At 42.2% G+C, this 18772-nt stretch overlaps 2 protein-coding genes across 5 annotated transcripts in view; both read right to left on the reverse strand.

The window, feature by feature from the left end:
* The window catches only part of rnf213b (ring finger protein 213b), a 30344-nt gene extending 14906 nt beyond the window's left edge, over positions 1 to 15438 (reverse strand). For 2 of the 4 annotated variants that reach the window (XM_078290863.1, XM_078290861.1), the window contains exons 1-21: positions 12117 to 12239; positions 11763 to 12010; positions 11063 to 11269; positions 10778 to 10982; positions 10624 to 10679; positions 10371 to 10536; positions 10137 to 10286; positions 9836 to 9934; positions 9405 to 9533; positions 8968 to 9133; positions 8703 to 8870; positions 8418 to 8567; positions 7639 to 8270; positions 7039 to 7198; positions 6651 to 6868; positions 6419 to 6562; positions 6151 to 6303; positions 4709 to 6032; positions 4228 to 4412; positions 3958 to 4110; positions 1 to 3843 (exon numbers count right to left, since the gene is read on the reverse strand). In XM_078290863.1, the coding sequence (XP_078146989.1) occupies positions 1 to 3843; positions 3958 to 4110; positions 4228 to 4412; positions 4709 to 6032; positions 6151 to 6303; positions 6419 to 6562; positions 6651 to 6868; positions 7039 to 7198; positions 7639 to 8270; positions 8418 to 8567; positions 8703 to 8870; positions 8968 to 9133; positions 9405 to 9533; positions 9836 to 9934; positions 10137 to 10286; positions 10371 to 10536; positions 10624 to 10679; positions 10778 to 10982; positions 11063 to 11269; positions 11763 to 12010; positions 12117 to 12125 (8565 nt within the window). In that variant the 5' untranslated portion in view covers positions 12126 to 12239. Of the gene's footprint in view, positions 3844 to 3957; positions 4111 to 4227; positions 4413 to 4708; positions 6033 to 6150; positions 6304 to 6418; positions 6563 to 6650; positions 6869 to 7038; positions 7199 to 7638; positions 8271 to 8417; positions 8568 to 8702; positions 8871 to 8967; positions 9134 to 9404; positions 9534 to 9835; positions 9935 to 10136; positions 10287 to 10370; positions 10537 to 10623; positions 10680 to 10777; positions 10983 to 11062; positions 11270 to 11762; positions 12011 to 12116; positions 12413 to 12514; positions 12688 to 12798; positions 12955 to 13059; positions 13971 to 14530; positions 14691 to 15378 lie in introns of those variants that run through there. The other 2 variants (XM_078290864.1, XM_078290862.1) reach the window with 2 other exon arrangements.
* A 1382-nt stretch (positions 15439 to 16820) lies between these two features.
* Positions 16821 to 18256, reverse strand: LOC144543003 (uncharacterized). The gene is made up of 4 exons (XM_078290952.1): positions 18115 to 18256; positions 17829 to 17937; positions 17388 to 17517; positions 16821 to 17180 (listed from the first exon to the last, which is right to left on the reverse strand). Exons 2-4 carry the CDS (start codon positions 17926 to 17928, stop codon positions 16898 to 16900), a joined length of 513 nt encoding a protein of 170 aa, XP_078147078.1. The 5' UTR covers positions 17929 to 17937; positions 18115 to 18256; the 3' UTR covers positions 16821 to 16897.
* Positions 18257 to 18772: the final 516 nt, after the last annotated feature.

The following is an 18772-nucleotide window of genomic DNA, read 5'->3' on the forward strand; positions in this document are numbered from 1 at the left end:
CTCTAGAAAATTGCTGGACTCCTGATGCTTATTCAGGTGAATTTCCAGGAAATCTCTGAGTGAGTGATGATGCTGTTGCTGGAAATACATCCGCTGAAGCCTCTCCCTCTCCTGGTTTGCCAAGTCTGAATACTTTAGCCTCAGCACAGAGTCAGGGGTGGCACAGTTCAACAAGAAACATTTGGCTGATTCAAAAACCTCTTCTTCCTCATTTTCACCAGAAGACACAGCACTGTTTTCTGTCTCCATCTTGTCTTCGTTCTCATCCGGGATATAATTCACTCCTGTGTCATCATTCCATACCTCAGGGGAGACATCATCAATCATTCCCACTGACACACTTTTTTGCTCTTTTCCATCATTCTCTATATCCATTGCATCAACCAACTGATTGTCCTCTTCATCAACTACCTCTTTGTGTCTGCTAGAAGTTGTCTCATGTGTTTCATTTGGTTCAACTTCCTTCATTGACTCCTCTTTTTCATCCTCTTGCTGTAGTGTTACTGCATTGTCCCCTATTTTTTGTGCTCTTCTGTCCAGTGCCTGTAACAGAGCACTGGCACAGGAATCACCATGGAAGCCAACAAATATGTCAGACAGTTTGAAATCCCCTGAGGCCTCACCGGAGAATTCCTCCACCCACTCCTTGAGTTTGTCCAGAACCCTGCATTGCCATGGTGCCAGATCTGTACTCCTGTCTACCCTGTGTTTTTCAAGCCTATTGATGAGGGGCACTGGAAAGTGTTCATAGACCTTCTTCTGGTCCTCCACTACCACCAGTCTGAAGTTTTTGTGGACACGGCACTTGACTCTGTGGGAGCCAAGCCCCAGATCAACATATTGCTGTTTACTGAGGTAAACATAGTACTGGTTCAAAGCATCATACAGACTTTCATAAAGATTCTGCATGTTGAGGAGGATGACAGTACGCCCGGTCTCCATGCATGTTTTCACCCGGTTCACATTTCGGCATATTTGGGCATATTCCTGGTCCTTTGGGAATCCTGAGCCAAACACAATTTCAGGGGGTGGATGGTCTTCTTTGGCAAAGATCTGTTGCTGAAGGATATGGAGAGCAGCATTGTTAGTGGTGAGCAAAAGGAGGTAACGGCTTTCTTGGCTGCTGTCGTGATCAAGATTTTTTTTGACCATTTGCAGGGTGCTTGGCCGTGGAATTTCTGTGAGGTTTTGGGAGACCTCTTGGAAGAATATGACAGGGTCAAAACCCTCTGGCTGTCCACTGAAGTTACGCAGGATGGCCTCTACCAACTGTCTGTCATCCGGCTCTTGTTGCGAGGATTTGACTGTAGCAAAAAGCATTTTCACTAGGCTGTAAAAATCCCTGAGACCAAAGAACTGATTCTTTGCTGTCTCCTTACAGATACTCAAGAAGGCCTTAGCCAATGGTGGGAAGAGGTGTATGATTTTCAGAAGAATTTGGCTGGAGGATGAACAAATTCCTTTGGCAGTTTCCACCAGTTCATTCTCACTGGGATCCCATCTGGATACAAATATTCCTCTGTTCATCTTTGCTGGGTCAAGAGCCCAGTTGGAGATACCAACAAAGCCAACCTTCATGTGTGGATCTGGCTTGTCGTTGTCAATGCAACCATCCTCCAAGAGGGGATGAAGGGTCTTCAAGGGCATTTGAGGGGAATCTTCTGCAAGACCTATCTCATCAAGGACCACCACTGACACATACTCGTCCATGTTTTTGTCCTTCTGAAAACGGGCACAGCTCCTGAACGTCCCTATGATGCCCTCAGGACTTGAGTGAGGACTGCATTGGAAGGAGACCATGTGAACTTGCTTGAGCTCCTTGAATAGTTCACTGTGGGAGTTCTGACCCTGCATGGCATCAGCAACCACTGTCTTCGCAAGTGACTTAGAGCTGCCTGGCTTGCCAACCAGAAAGAGTGGGATCCTGAGTTCAATGCAGACCACCATGAGAAACACATTCTCTTTAAGGGCTACATTTTTGGCTATGGTCTCCCTTGTCTCTATGTTCTGCAGGAAGAATTCTTGACAGGATGAAATCTCTTTTTGCAATGTTTCTGCAGAGCAGAGGGTGTTTGGAAAGTACCTACAGATTGCAGAGAGGTACTCTTCCTTTGACACCAGAGATGGGTAGTAGCAGACTCCTACTGCGAGAGCCAAGCACTTCAGTGTCTTCTCAGCCTTGCTGAGATTCTGGCAGTTGGGGAACAAGACATTACTATGCTGGTAAAACCAAACTAGCACTTTCATAGACCTCTCCACATCTCTTAGACTCACAAAACTGCATTCATTTTTTCGACTCCGCATATATTCCTGAGAGGCTGCCAGAACATTTGAAATGATGTTTTCGCAACCAACTGGCAAATCAAGGTTGTCAACTTTCTTCTGAACTATCTGTTTGATGTAGGAAAGTTCAGTTGAATCACTCAACTGACCAAAATCCCACACTAAGGAAGCCATGCTTGGAGGCAGAGGATGAACTCTGTACACCAGTTGCCTCAGAGGGACTTTGCCAAGGCAGTCGTCTGTTTCCTCTGCCTTCACTCTGTATCCTAAGCCTGCACGTTCCAAACGTTCCACCATTTCAGGTGAATGCTTCCGGTAAGGATTGCAAGCAGCTATTATTTTCAAGCCGCTGTCTGCCCTCAGAGGATCCCCTTTCACGGTTCGATCACATAGGATTTCTTTGATGGCAAAAATGGCCTCTGTGGTGTTGGCCTCATCAAAGAATAGAATGGTGTCTAGTTTGTGTGTTCTGCGGTTCTTCTCAGCAAGTATCTCAGCCTCCTTCACTTTTGTGTAGATCATCTCAGCTGTAGTTCCACCATGAACTTTGACAAGTACCATGTTCTCTAGCTTTCTTTCCTCCCTCTGCAGATCACAAAGGAAACGGACTAATCGAGTCTTTCCACAGCCAGTCTCTCCCATGATGACCACTGGAATTCCACATCGGAATCTCATGTGAATGGCTAACATCTTCATCACGTTGTCAGCAGTGAGCTCATATGTTGGGTCTGGATCAAATTTTCTGTTCATCATTCCTTTCTCGGCACCAACAACACATGAAATCCTCTTGATTTTGTCTGGTCGGAACAACTGATCAAAGTCTTCAGTGAGACAGATTCTTTGGCGCTCCAAACCTTCAAAAAGTTTGTGTGTCATCACATTTTCTATCAGGACCTTGTGGCTGTGAGGATCAACTGCATTGAGGTTGTTTCCCCTTGAACTTCTCTTCACATGAAAGCCAAGGAATGACATTGAGCATCGGTCTGCATTAAAGAAAATGTATGGATGAGACTCACTCTCCCAATGCTTACGAATTGTCAGACGGGCTAGAAGGTCATCCTCCGGGCTGTTATCAAAGTGCAGCAAGGGGCTTTCATCAGATGTGTTCATAGATGGTGAGGCAAAATCTCGTGCCATCAGAATCATGAACTTCACAATGAAGCCCTTGAAACCAGGTAGATGGTCAGCAAGAAAATCTGGATCACAGAAAATGGAGTGCTCACAGTCTTTCAGCTGCACATTGAGGAACCAAGAGAAGTTCTTCAGCTCAGCCCAAGATGGATCTTGCATTCCACAGTTTGACAGGAAGTGGTTTAGACAATCGATAGGATCCCCCACTTTGGACCCTTCCTGGTACTTAAATTGATCCAGGTTCTGATTCCTGTTGAAGAGCTTTAAGAATTGATAAGGTCTCTGAATTCCCTCACTGCAAAACTCCTGCTCATCCATGAGTGGGTCTAAGGTCGTCCTCGTCAACATCCCTCGATCAGCCAACTGTTTCACCTCTTTTGGAGGTCTGCAATGGATGGTAGGCAGAATGTCAAGAAGTCCAACATTCATCTATGTGAGCAAATCAAACACAAATCAATTCACAATTAAATCATGAATCCCCTGTCTTCTGCTTTATCTCAGCAGACATTCAACAATATGACATTTCTAAAGTGACATTTCTACCTGCTTTGGTTGGTTATGAGGGGGTGTGTGTGGTCTCAGGACCTCAACAGTGATCAAGTGAGCTGCATTCCTTCTCCACAGCATTCCCTGGCTGTCACTCAAACAGCTCAGAACTAACAGATGAAACAGGAGCTCCTCCAGGCCAGAATGAACCTAACAATTAACAAATGGAAAAAAAAGATGATTCTCAAGTACAACCTTCAACAGAACCACCTATAAATGCAGTTGCAAACGCTTTAAATATTCTGAAATCAGCTACGACAGACTTACACCAGCAGTGTCGATGTGAAGGAGCACAGGGTCCTCCTCTCTCAAAGGTGCCAGTCTTACTGATAGAGTCTGAATCAAGGAGTCTACATCAACCCTTGGCTCAATCAACCTAATCCTTATATGTTTTGCCCTGGGAGATTTCTGCTGGAACTTCTCAAACAAACGGTCAACATAAAGGGATTTCCCTATAGAGAGAAGTAAGATCTATGTTATGGAAGGTCATTTCTATGTCTTATTTCAATTAAAAATATTTTATTATTGTGTAAATTCATTTTAACACTGTGACTTAAAAATGTCTTCATGATAATTTCTACAAATGGATGAAGGAAAAAAAAGGTGGAATGGCAATTATAATGTTTCAGTAAGAAACAAAGCAATAACAAAGTTTTTACATGCAAAATTCTTTGTTGCTACTATTGTAAAAACATTTTTAATATTGGCATACGTGCCAACATATGACATTAGCCAAACAAGTTCTTACCAACTGCAGGGCGTACAGATGACACCACCCAGACTGACAGTTGCTCTGGAGAAATCAGTGAGACAGGGTTTTGTGGGAATGGAACAGTGAAGTGGTGGTGAAGATATTTCCTGGCACTCTCTGCTATTACACCCACTCCTGCCTGCACTTTGTGGTTGCTGAAGAAAGAGGGCACGTATCTGTGCTGGTGGCCAACGGGACTGACCATCATCAAACGATAATGAGGGCTGGCACTTCTCTCAAGGCACTCAAAGAGCTCCCCCAGGGCCACGCTGACATCATAGCCCAACAGCCCTGGATTCACCAGGGAATAGATCCTTTGCCAGCTTCCTTTGGAGCCTTGGCCCAGAGCTCGACGAAGAAAGATCTCCACCTCCTCCTCCGTGGTCTCCTCTCTGCAGAGTAGCACCTCATCTGTGGATGGCAGAGGCTGCTCTGGGCTCTCCATGTAAAAAGACATGACAGTTGTCAAAACCTCTGCAGTGGGACAAAGAATTAGATTGGGCTTTCCCTCCTGGAGAGCAGGTGGCAGCTTCCTCATCACATGCTGTTGGTTCATGTCAGAAAGATATGAGAGGAAGTGGGCCAGAGTTGAGATGTCCAAATACTGGTTGAGGTACTGTGGCATGTCATCTTTGAATTGCCTCCAGAGGTCCTCCAGACTATCCTCGGCATCCTTCCCGATGACATCAACATCCCCATGATCATATTCCACAACACTATCATCCTCATCATCTGAGGACTGAATTAAATTCTCAGCCTCTTCCATGTCCCCTTCATGCTGTCTTGGCCAAGCTAATATTAAGTCCATAGAGGGTTCGTATTCTTGATCATCATAATCAAACTCGTCACTTTCCAAAGCATCATGCTGAGACTGTGGCTTCAAATTCATACCTGTTGCATAAGCATAAGCAACTCTGATATCAGCCAGGGTGCACTGGGGCTTTATGGGAAAAAGTAAATGCCATAATTGTTGAGGAACTGAGGCCTGCTGTTGACACACATTATGTATCCAGTGGCATAGGTACACCATCTGCTCTGAGGTGTAGTGGTTCAGCATGTCGAAGTGTGAGCGCTTCTCACTGATAAAGGAACACCATTCCTTATGGCAGGTTTCCATGGAATGACCCAGCTTTTGTAGCTGCTCCGTCACATCCCCACAGTACACCATATCTTTACCCTTCAGGGATAAGAATGTCACTTGGATGCATGGCTGCTGCTCTGGGCAGCACTGGACCTGAGCGTGCCATTCCCTGAAAAGCATGTTGCCTGATGTTTGCATTTGAAGAAGGACAGTGCCCAGTCTCTGAACTCCTTCAAAAACCTGTAGTATATGGATAGAGGGGGGGATTCATACAATTAATCTCAACACATAATTTAGATCGTACACATTGGGCTTAATATTCAAATTGATTAAATTTAAAATGTAAAATTCCACTGACCTGTGTGAACCGATTGACTTGTTCTCTGCCATGCTCTCCTTTGGACGACATGAGCATGAGTTTGTTCTGCAGCTCCAGCAGGTCCTCAAGTCTGTAGCTCTTCTCTTCTCTGCCCTTTTTCACTTTGACCAGCAGGAGGCTTTGTAGGCATCTCTGCAAATAAATGGAAAACAGAAACCAAATCAGTCATGAATAGCATAAATTATTGATAAGAATTGTTGAGCTATATTTGGTTTACTGATGACAGATTGTCATCATCTCCACTTACCTTCTCTGTGTTTTCTTCAGACCATCCTATATGATAAACTCCCTGGGCATTAATGGAAGAGGCCAGGGAGAGAGAGGACTGCTCCACAGAACCATGGGCCTCCTTCAGTCCTTTCAGCCAGCTCAGCAAACGAGTAGATTCTCTCTGGATAGCAAAACCAGTAGCATCATTTTCACTTTGCCACAGCAACAGTGGTTTATACACTGCACAAATATAAGGGAGAAATAGGTACCAATTTGTCTGGTAGTTTGTCATCTCTACATTGGGTATCCCACACCTGCTTAGCACAGTTCATGAACTCATCAAAGCCAGCTCTCGGGGGGAGAGAGTAGAGCAGGGGGCCGTAGCCCATCACTGCATCATCGAAGCAGGCCACTTGGTCTATCTCTGTGTCATTCTCTCCAGCAGATATGGAGGCCAGGTCAACAAAGACCTTCACGTCTCTCATATCTATTGAGGGAACATGAAAGTTACTGACAGAGCAGGCAGGCATCTTCTATAAGAGACAATATACTGCCCTACAATTACAGATTTATAAAAAAAAATATTAAAAAATCATTGACATTCGATGAAAGCAAATGTTTCTGCATGAACAGATAGACATCATGTAAGTGCCTTACCTTTGAGGTTCTCTTTGACCCAGCTGACTAGAGTATGGCTCGCTAGAAACTCTTCCAGACAGGCAGTGTGCTGCTTGGTGACTGTGGATAGTTGTTGCTTGGCATGTAGCAGGTCATCAGTGATGGACCCCAAGACCCTCTGCTTAAATGTGTCTTCTTCCTGTAACATTTATTTCAAGAATATAATATGCATTGACAAGAAAAGTACATTTCCTGGAGAAAATGTGTGGGCTAGCTGAAAGTATCTGGAAGTGTGTTTCCTTCAGCTTGAAAGATTAAACATTGAATAATTATGCAGTTATGCAGTCAATATACAGTCACTGCAGTTAATCTTTTTTAAGTGTTTGCAATTTGACCATCAAATTGTTCACTCTCTGCCATTCATTTCTATTTTATTAACAATAAATGTGAAATATTTTAAGTATATAGAGTATGAAAATGTTGAATACGTTAAAGTTGTTAGAGTTTTGGAGAGAAAAATAATAGTAATAAAAATAATATAACAAAAGTGTGTTTTCTATTTAGCTAGTCCACTAACAAATATACTAAATTCTACAATAAATACTGTAATTGGAATTTAATGTCTGATCATGACATTACCAGTTGGGTGAGACTGCGGATTTCACTGAAGTTCCCAGAAAGTTCCATTTTTGCAGCAATTTTCAGCATTGCACTGGCTGCGGCTGCTGCCTCGTGGAGCTGTCGATACTTCTGGATTTGATCAAGTCTCAGCTCCACCCAGTTGTTCTCAAGGCTAAACTCTTCCCACCCACAAAATATGTCAGACATCAGACTCAGCTCCTTCTTCATTAGTTTCCCATCTCCCTGGTCCCCTGTGTCCACCAAAGCCTGGTCAAGCTCCTTGAAAGTGATATCTTCATTAGCAATTTTGATGCCAAGATGACAGAAATCTTTCAGTAGCGGTTTCCAGATTGTGTCATAGATCTGTGTTAGGGTTACTGGAACAGGCACTGTGCAGGGTTGCCCCCTTGAGGCCACAGCTGCAGCCTGCTTGACCCAAGAGGTGAGAATCAGGTTGCTCTGATGCAGAATGTGCATTTCACTGGCCATTTCCAGGATGTTCGGACTGGTGTTATACCAGAGGACCTGGCAAGAGCCTGTCTCCCTCAACTTCCTCTGGCCATCAAAGGGTTGAACCCGCACCAGTTTGTTCAGGTTTACAGACTGGAGATCTTTTCTGTGTTGATCCTCAAGAGTGGACATCTCAGCAACTGGTTAAAAAAGAACAAAAAACAGAAAAAAACTGATGCTACTATAAGCCCGCAACAATACAGAAGCAAAGCCTTTGCAAAGCTTCTTTACATTAATATAATTTCAGTCATAATGAGGAAACTAATGATTGCTGTAGTTATTCTCACCTGTGATGCTTTCTGTAACCTTCGCTATCATCTTTATCAGTGTATCCATATGCTGTCTCTGCTGATTGAAAGATTTCAAAGCTGTCTCTCTCTGAGCCAGAAGACCCTCTGCATCGGCAGGGATGGTCTCCAACTTGGTATTTTTCCTGTCTGTGGAAGACATTACACAACTAACATTAACCAATACAGTGTTTTCCATTTAGTGGGAAATTTAGTGTAGTGATCATGGAGGCCATTTGTCATATTAATGCAGGTGAATATACAAATAGAAGTGAAGGTTCATACACTGGTGGTAAAGTCTCTTAAACTGCTCTTTATAGTGCAGGGTGGTCTGTAGGTGTCCCAGTGATACATGTCCTTGAAATAGTGCTTCCACCAGGGATGCCAGTGTGCTCTGACATCCTTGGATAACCTGCTGTGCAGCATCATCCACCTGTATGGCCTTCCAATCTGCTGCACCAGAAGAATGTATATAAGATATTGTGAACATTGAAAAAAAAAACACATTTATAAAACTGCATAAATATCCTTAACAAATTAGATACAATACCATTAGAAAGAAGGTGGTTGATGGCAGACTGTGGATCAAGCAGCTGGACCACAGAGTTTTCTCCAAACCGTGCTGCTGACTCAACCACAATGGCGGACAGGATTGGGTCAGGGACATCCTTTACTCTGGAGGTCAGACTCTGCATCAGTTCCCCCTCTTTCCCTGCCTGAAAACATGGATGTGCTCAGTACAATCAATTCCAATCAATTGGTTTGAAAAGCAATCAACTTGGAAAATCTGGGCAGGGGAAGATCATGAAAAGAGCTCTCCCCTTCCTAAACAAGTGCCTTTTTAAGGTAGACTGCTCATCAAGATGAGTGACAAGTGTTGGGGCGGAAACTTGACCAACTGAGGGGGAGGAGGGTGGGACTAAAAACACACTTTCTGTCTCAAGGCAAAAAGTTGCAGATTGTAGCTTTAGAAAATAAATCATGTACCTGGCAGATGCTCTTGATAGCAGACTGACACAGCTTGTGGAAAGAGGTCTGTATGATATCATGGCTTCTCCTTATAGCTCCCATGGATGAGTCAAGACAGCACACCATTACTTTATCCACGTCACTTGCCTGTAGAGAAAAACAAACAACTCAGCTGTAACAGCATACTAAATGTGTGTGTGCGTGTGTGTGCGTGTGTGTGTGTGTCTGTGTGCTGTCCATTAGGGCAGCAGGGTGACCTAGGGGTTAGAGACCATCCTTAGGAATTGGAATTGGAAAGCATCCGCCCTGCTGTGTCCTTGAGCAACACACTGAATCCCTACCAGCTCCAGGACTGCTGTTCTGTTTTTGACCCTGACCTCTGACCTCCCTATGGAGGGGGAAATGGGAAAAGATAATTTCCCCACAGGAATCAATAAAGTATCACATACCTTGGAAATCCTCTTCCTCAGGTCTTTCTCCAGGCTAGACCTCCACTGGGACAAAACTTCCTCAACAGAGCACTCCACCTTCAGCTGAGCATCCCACATCTAACAATTCAGCAACTTAATTAGTATTATTTATGAGGCCTGACATATCAAACCTGGTATAACTCTCCATGATCACACAAACTATGCGGTGAATACTAACAGAGAAAGGCACTGAACACAACCAAAATCAACCAAATGAAGACTACTGGCTGAGATAAAACAAATGTGATATAAAGCTGGTAATGAATATGATGCTGTGTACCTCAATTTCTTTTGGGTAGCTGAGTGATTTAGACTGCGACAAAAGGGGATTTTGCAGTAGTCCATCTCTCCACTCGCTGATCTGCTGCTGCACATTACACAGCTCGTCAAAGAACCGCTCCTTAAAGGTCTTCATCTCATCATCTTGGGACTAAGAAGCACAAAAAGAATACAGTGAATTACAGTTACAGTGTCACAATGAAGCAAACAAAACATCAAAACATGAGATTAATACCTCTCTTCTAAGTGCAGAATCCAACATCTCTGCCAACTTCAGCACTAGTTGGTAGGACAGCACTGCAGCCTGGTAGCACTGGACAAGTCGCACCATTCTGCATGTGTTCTTCACCACATTGATGCCACTCAAGAACACTGACTTGATATTTCCAGATTCGATCATTCTATAGATATAATCCAAAAATTAGAGGGAGAATAATGTCATAGCACAAAAATCAGTTGTATTTGAAGAATATTTCAGATGTCATTACCTTTCTTTTTCTTTTTCTACTCTCATCAGTATATGGGTCAAGATGTTTCCAGTATGCTGCATGTTGAAAGGATGAGAATTATCACAGATGATAATTTTAAAGATAAATTATGTTCTTTTAAAAGTTCAGTATTTGACATTTGTACATTGTTCACCTCCACATTCAGCTGTTCTCTGTTGTTATCTCCATATTTTCGAAGCCTGTATAACAGACTTTGGATCAAGTGTTTTGGATGTATTTCAGTCAGGTCTGAGAATTCAGGAATGTCCTCAAATGCGACCAGAGACAGCCAGCTCACCAAAACCAGAGGCATCTCTTCAGCCACAGATGAGTGCTTCTGGATCAAACTCAGCATTATCCTGTGAAAAAACAAAATGTTAATGCAATTCCAACAGGATCACCATTTCAGGAAAAGAAAGTTGCTTTGAGAGGGACTCACCTTCTTTTGTCAGAGGAGGATCGTATATTCTCTCTAAAGTTGCTGAATTTGACCCCGTCCAGTCCAGACCAGTTCTCTTCCTCAACAGTTGGACCCAATCTGGTTGCATCTGCCCCTGGCTGTCTGAGTTTGTGGAGTAGTGGAATGAGCAGGATGAGCTCCGATACCGCTTGCTGTGCACAGTAGTTTATCAACCCCAATACAATGCTGAGGGGCAGAAACAGAGAGCAGTTGGGACATACAATATTTTGTATATCAATACCTCAGATCAATACTAATACTATTACTCGTACTACTACGACTACCACTACTCCTACTGCTACTACTACGGCTACTACTAGTACTACTACTATTACTACTACTACTCCTACTGCTACTACCACTAGTACTATTACTGCTACTACTACTATTACTATTACTCCTACTGCTACTACTACTACTACTATTACTATTGCTGCTGCTGCTACTACTACTACTACTACTACTACTACTACTACTACTACTACTACTACTACTACTACTATTACTACTGCTACTAATACTATTACTCCTACTGCTACTGCTACTACTACTACTGCTACTGCTACTACTACTACTACTACTAATAATAATAATAATAGGTAACAATAGGGTGAATAAGCTTGTCTACATGTACTGAGACAAAATACTTTCCCCCAACTTAAAGCTTGTGTAAACTTACTACTGTGGATTTTGGAAGGCACTGAGCAACCCCTGCAGGTTTTGGTTGTCCATTGCAGTGTCTGAGGTCACCACGTAACAAAGCTCAGCCCAGCCTTTCACTCCAAGCTCGATGTTGCATTTTCTGGTAACCATGAAAACAGACAATCCCAGCACAAGAGGGTTGGTTCTCCTCCAGCTTTCTGCAGATGTTCCCTCTGACTCTCCTTTTAAGATGCGGATCAACTGCTCTGAAATCAGCTCTGATGCCTGGTAATTAAAATAGAGTATTTAGATATTGGTGGAATATTGAGTGCAATGTATAATTCATGCATTTATAAGCAAGATGCAATCATTCTTCTGTTGTTGCACCAACCTTGATCATGGGGGGTTGTGAACTGTCCGGGTATTCCACCCTTTGGTGAACATAAGTGAAACTGAGCTTAAAATGTTCCAAGTTCTCACACAAGGTCTGCCTGCTCTCTTTGTTGGATGGGGACCATTTCTGGAAGATTCTGTTCAGCAGAACATTAGCCGAGAATTGCCAGGCATCTGAAATCTCCATACCCTTTGATGTTTTCCAACCAACCATAGTAAGGCCAGTTTTAACCCAACTTGGCATCATGGACCCAGCCTCCAGACGGCTAATGAGGCCTTCATAAAGGTGCAGCTCTGGATAAAACACAAGCATGGTGGATGATCAGTTTATATAAAAAGACTCATACCTGCTGTGCTGTTTTGACAAGCTGAAGCTAAATGGTTTGCTTATCTTACCTTTAACTTGTGAGTCCGTTGGAATATGAATATGTCTTGTGGCAATCTCTGCGATCTCTTTCTGCCGTTGCTGTACACCATACTGATAGGTAAACAACTGTCCTCTAGTTAGGTAACTTTCCTCAATGGAAAGACTTGCTTCTATCAAGTAGCCTTGCTGCTGATGTAGGCCACTGAAGACAAAATGTTGTAAAATAATGTGTTACTATGACAGATTCATTATTAGATGATTATTGCAGCTGAAAACTATATTACAGCTAAATACAAAAATCATTAATACTCACACAAAATGTGTCATTTCAAGGGGGACATATCCATTTTCATCATATAGCAACAGCTTATCATGCTTTTTGTTGAATCTAAACTTTCTGTCTAACACGGCATAGATGTGAACGGTGAACATGGGAACATCGGGTGGAGGTCTCACTGGACTTCGATCACTATGGAGAGAGAAAAATACACATTATGTTGGTTTTGGTTACTGTAATGACACACATATTTATAGAGACAGCTTTAGCCATAGTATTTGGGATAGCTGGACTCACCGTTTCCCCCTGCTTTGGGATGTTTTCATGCCTTCATCTGCTGTTTTAGAGGCTGGCATATTTGACTGTTTCTCACTCTCCGCCTCTCCAGCCACTGCTTTGGCATAAGACTTGGGCTTGGCACCTTTCTGTACTTGGGAGTCTGTGGGATCATCTGAGATTCCTCCAGAGGGATGCACCTCTTTACTCTTTTGTTCGTCTTTGCGGTTTGCATTCTGCTCCATGGGAGAATCTGATGATACACCATTACTTTCTGTATTTTCACGTGTGGGTTGAGAAGAATCAGATTGGTCATTTTGCTTTAACTGAGTCTTAGCAGTGTCTTGCAGCTGGGTATCGAGTGTGTGGTCGTTTTGCTTTAGCTGCGTCTCGGCAGTGTTGTTGTCTTGCATTGGCTGGGCATTGGCAATGTGGTCATCTTGCATTGGCTGAGTTTTGGCAGCATGTTCTCCTTGGCAAGGCTGGGTCTCTTCAGTGCACTCTTCTTGTTTTGGCCCCGCAAAGTCTGCAGCTTCTGTCTGTGTTTCCTGATTGCTCTGAACAACTACTGGAGTCTGTGTTACTCTGTTCCTGCCTTTACACTTCCTTGTTTGAGTCTGAGCTTGCACCATCTTAGTATCTTTGTGGTGTTGTGTTCCACTGTTTTTTACATTATGCATCAATCCATCTTTTTGGGGCTGAGACTGACTGGTTTCAGCTTGGTGATCCTCCTGTTGTGTTTCCAGTGTCATGCTTTCCTGAATTTGGCTGGTTATACTCTCCATAACTTCCATCTTGTCCTTGTCTTTGTTCTGACCTTTGACATCTCCCTCTCCTTGGACGTTGGAAACATTCTTTTTTCTTCTTTTATTTCTCCTTGTCCTCTTTTTTATATCTTGAACTTTCTTGCTGGGATCGCATTGTGCTTGCACCTGAAATAGACATGCAATGTTACAACAAAATGCAGAAAAAAGGTTGTAAATGTTCATATTTAATGTACATATGTTCAGGCCATACGGTCCATATGTACTTAAAACCCCACACAACACACATCCTGTACTTTTTAGTACTCTGCATCCTTTTGCAGCTCAGCACCTTACACACTGATAATTGTAAATTGTTTATAACTGGCCACCTTTCTACTTATTTTATCTATTCCTTGCTATTTTTATTTTTTATTTTTTATCCTATGTTATTATGTACATATAGCTTTTATGATACTTGTCATTTTTCCCTGTATATAGCTTTATATTATTATATATTATTATATTGATATCCTGTTACTACGTTTGCTATTTGCACAGTTGTCGGAGTTGTTGCAACTCCATTTTACTGTACATGTACAATTATGCATGTGACAAATAAATCTCTTGAATCTTGAATCTTGAATCTATTATTTTGTATATGTAAGATTGAGAAGCATAAGAAGAGGTTTCTCTGAAATCCTGAAAATTGATATGCATTCTTCGCCAGGACGTGCCGTTACTTCTACCTTTTCCCTCGTCCTGGGTCTTTTGGGTGCAACATCCTCCTTATTCGTGCCATCTGTCTGGGATCCATGGGCAGCGTGGAGATCCTCCGCTCCCCCCTCCATCTGCAGGGACTCTTTTCTGAGGGGAATCCCTGATCCCCTCTCCTCCTGTTGTCTGTCTCTGAATATAAAGTTCCATGCAATTATACACTGCATGCACCCCTAACTCTCAAACACTAGCTATATTGAACTACTTCAACTCTAATGTTCAACTTTAGAGTTACAAAGTAGAGCAAATGCAATCCAAGAGACAGTTTGGATTACTGTGGGCCTAAGTAAGGGAGAGGCATAATGAGAAATACTGACACAACTTGTTTAGGGGAGGAAAACAAATCTGATTTCTATTTCCTAGGTGGGGCTATTCATATTCTACAAGGATCCTATACTTAAAAACATAATGTAGGTCAGAACAATTATACCAAAGACAATCCTATACTAATACTAGAACAAAACACCATGTTGTACAGACACATTATAAGTTAATGTAGAAATGTTTTAGTGATACCATAGGAAATTTAAAAAAAGACCATAAAGTATGATAGGTCCCCCAAAAATTCACAATAAGTACCTACAGGATTATTGTAGTGATTTTTAGTCAGACTTAAATGGAAAACTCTGTCAGCATTTATTCATAAAGCAGCTTAGAAGTTAGCCGAATGCTATTTAAACTATACTGTTCAGTCGTTAATTAGGCTACGTTTCAATTGTAATAAACTGTAGGCCAATTAAACTTAGTATCGTACTAGAGGTAAAGCACGATATTAACGACTAATAACAGTAATAATGACAAGATTATTTCGGTTGTGTACCTTCTCAATAACTTCTTTTCTCAGTCCACGCAGCAACGAGTCTGTCACAAGCGATAACTTTACTGAAATACTGGAAAACATCAGTTTTTATCGTCACCTGTTGTCTCCTCCCAGTGGTGAATTTAAGGGAATGTCGTACACTTTTAAGTAATGCTACTCTAAGAGCTGGCGTTTCTTTTGACATAAAAAACATTTATATAAGCTCTCTATGTTAACCATGTTAAGTAGTAATAAATTAAAAAAACACCTTACACACAATTTAGGTCAACTTGTCCACTGTATCTGGACATGTAAGAAGTCTTCCAGTCATTATTTAGTACGTAATTGTACGACTGTCCCTAACATAAACGAAGACGACCTTTCAGTTTCATTTCTGCCCCCGTCTCATCAAAGAAGAAACTTAATGCTGCCTTCAAGTGCTCATAGTAAGCTCTCACTTTCGATTTCAGTAGTAACAAATATGATTTGTCGCGAAATAATAAACAAAATGGACCTTGTAACAAAAGTAGTTTTTGGCTGTTGTTTTGCTCTAGAAGTCAAGTTAAACAGAGATAGGGCTACTTTGTGCTGCAACGTCAAAATGAAGAGGATAAAATGCAGCCATGTAATTGATGTTTTAATTTATTGAACAAAAAAATAACATAATGCCTATTAATAAAATTCAGCACCTTTGCCAGCAGGTGTTAATATGGCTTCCACATATTATAGTTGCTGAGTCACATCTTAGCAACTTGGATATCATTGAACATTTTCACATATAGGCAACCTAATCATCTCTTTGTTGTTGTTCATGTGCGCTTTGTTTACATTTCCGACAGTTATGAAGGCAGCATATCGTATGCTTCTGACAACACCAGAACCCTAGAGAAGCCATTTATGCTTTTGCTAAACTCTGTGTAGGCTATACATAGAATATATAATAGCCTATAATAACAAATAATGAAGGAACAAAAAACAAAAAAGGCTATATAGCAGTTAGAAAGTTAGAAACAGAGGACTAAGACGACAAAACATTGTTTTATTTATTTATTTGTTTATTTATGTACGTTTTATACCATCTTTCCAAAATTAAGTCAAAGCCAAACCAGACTCCCTACCATAGGCCTACTGTCTTGTGAATTATGTAAATAAAAAATCTAGGTGTCTCTTTTTAATGGTGTGGAGCCATCTTGTGGTCAACAAATGCCATTGCCTGTGGCTTTTTTTTTTCATATAAAATAAGTAGGTTAAAACAGAGATATCTGATATTAGATAGAAACAGTATGACATAAAAACAATATATTTACAGCCTTTTCATGCAGACAGGTTATGGAAAGATAAATAAATATATGAAAGAGTACAGGATTGTCAAGCAGTTTGATTTATATATGTTGCAGCCCTTGTGGGAAAATTCAGTTTTTTTCTACATTGAATGTAACATAATATACTTCCAACCCCTCTCGAGTGTCAAAGAAACACAGAACGGAATGATTAGGATTGTGTTGCAGCTAAAAGGTTCATCATCTCCGGTTCACACCTCTCAGTCCTGGGAACCAGCAGGCTTCTTGATTCTCCGAACCACGATCCTGCTTCTCCTGCCCGGTGGCCTGCTCCTCTCCTCTGTGGCCGCGGCCTCCGGCTCGCCTGGCAGCAGCCCCGGGGGTCGCGGCTCCGCTCTGGGCGGCGCGGGGCTCCTTCCCGCGCGCACGTCGTCCACGAAGGCCTCCACCCCGTCGAACTTGGAGGTCAGCTCGCCCAGGCGCTCCTTCAGGGCGTTGAACTCCTTGTAGAGGTCTCCCAGGGCGTCCGACAGCGGCTGGATCCTGGGGTACGGGAGAGTAAAAGGAGCAGGGAAAGAGAGAGAAAAAAAAAAGAACATCTCAGTTTTAGTGTTATTACTGGAACACTAAAGCAACTTACATCAAGGGGGGGAAACTGAGGATTCTTCACATATCCTCAGTTTTTTTTTTTTTTTTGCAAAATCAAAATGAAGATCCTGATACAAAAATGAACAAAGGACCTGCACACACCTCCCATAGTCAGGCAGCACAGTGCTGTGGTCGTGGAGGAGCAGGTCTTTCACCTGGGTCATGATGGCATATTTCCAGTTGTCTAAAACCAAAGTGAGGTTGGCACATCCCCTGGTGTTGACTTTCTCCGCTACATGCGCAGCAGCAAGCAGAGAACCAAAGTGACAAAGAAACACAGAGTGATGAAGTTACCAATGGAGCTGCTGTTCCTCTTATAAGCCAGTCGTCCTTTATAAAAAAGACAGATAATAAAACTATGACCATGTTCTTTCCATTTTTCCTCATATTGTAAAATCATGGTTTAAATCAGTGATTCTCCACTTTTTTCTTATTAAGGACCCCTAATTTAGAACCACTGGTTTAAATGGCAAAAGGACACTACAGGATCCTACTCTTTTCATTGCTCGTCTTGAGAAGTGAACAACAGGAGACACCAGTTACCTTCATTCCTAAAGTCCCATTCTGGGTTCTGGGTTCCCCTCCGTTTCTGAGCAGCACCCAGAGCCAGCAGCAAGACCAGCAGAGCTAGAACAGCCTTCATCCCTTAAATCTGCATATTACAACAAATGCACAAAGATGCTTGAGTATCACAGGAAACTGCATTCACAATGTGCAGCAAAATGCTTTGACAAAAGGCAACATCCAAGAGTTATATTGCCACCTAAAAATTCATCTTCATCTTCATTACTGTATAGATGCTACAGTGGACAAAGTGTAGAATACATACCCGCATTGGCTCAAGATGTTATCCTTTATATGACTGTCCAAAGAACTGAGACAATGTAGTGTGGACAAAACTGAGACTTGCTTTTTGTACAGCTCATTATCTAAGAAGAGGGTGTGTCCTTGGTCTCCACTCCCATTCGAGGCGCACACAAACTGCACAGCATATATCATGATTTCACTTGGATAATAGTCAAGTGCAAGCCTGGTGAAACTTTTCTCTTCCCTTCCAAGACTGATCTGCACTGCTTTCCATCAAGAGGTCTGTCTTAACTCCCTGTTTTGAGCCCATCAATATAACATGAAAGAGTTTGTATTTTTTTTTACAATTCTTGTCAACACTCAAGCTGATGGGATACTACTTTTAAACACCAAAAACTGCAGATGAACTGTAAGATGTCCCTCTGGGACCTTCTGCAGAGGTGTTTAATGTTTTACAGTCACCTCCAACTTCAGCATTCCTGGCCTTCATCTGCTGTCCATCTGCGGTCCTGAGGAGGCAGGCCGGTGTCCGTGGCGATAGGGCTCACTTTACATCTGACACCTCTGTAACAGGCTCTGATCCCTTGTAAAGATATATGTCAAGATTTTCCCTCAGGGAAAAAAGGTGGGATTCCTTACAGTATGATAAATTAAAAACTCTGCATTGTATTGGCCATTTT

Source organism: Centroberyx gerrardi, chromosome 20 (assembly GCF_048128805.1).
Source record: "Centroberyx gerrardi isolate f3 chromosome 20, fCenGer3.hap1.cur.20231027, whole genome shotgun sequence".
NCBI classification, from domain to species: domain Eukaryota; kingdom Metazoa; phylum Chordata; class Actinopteri; order Beryciformes; family Berycidae; genus Centroberyx; species Centroberyx gerrardi.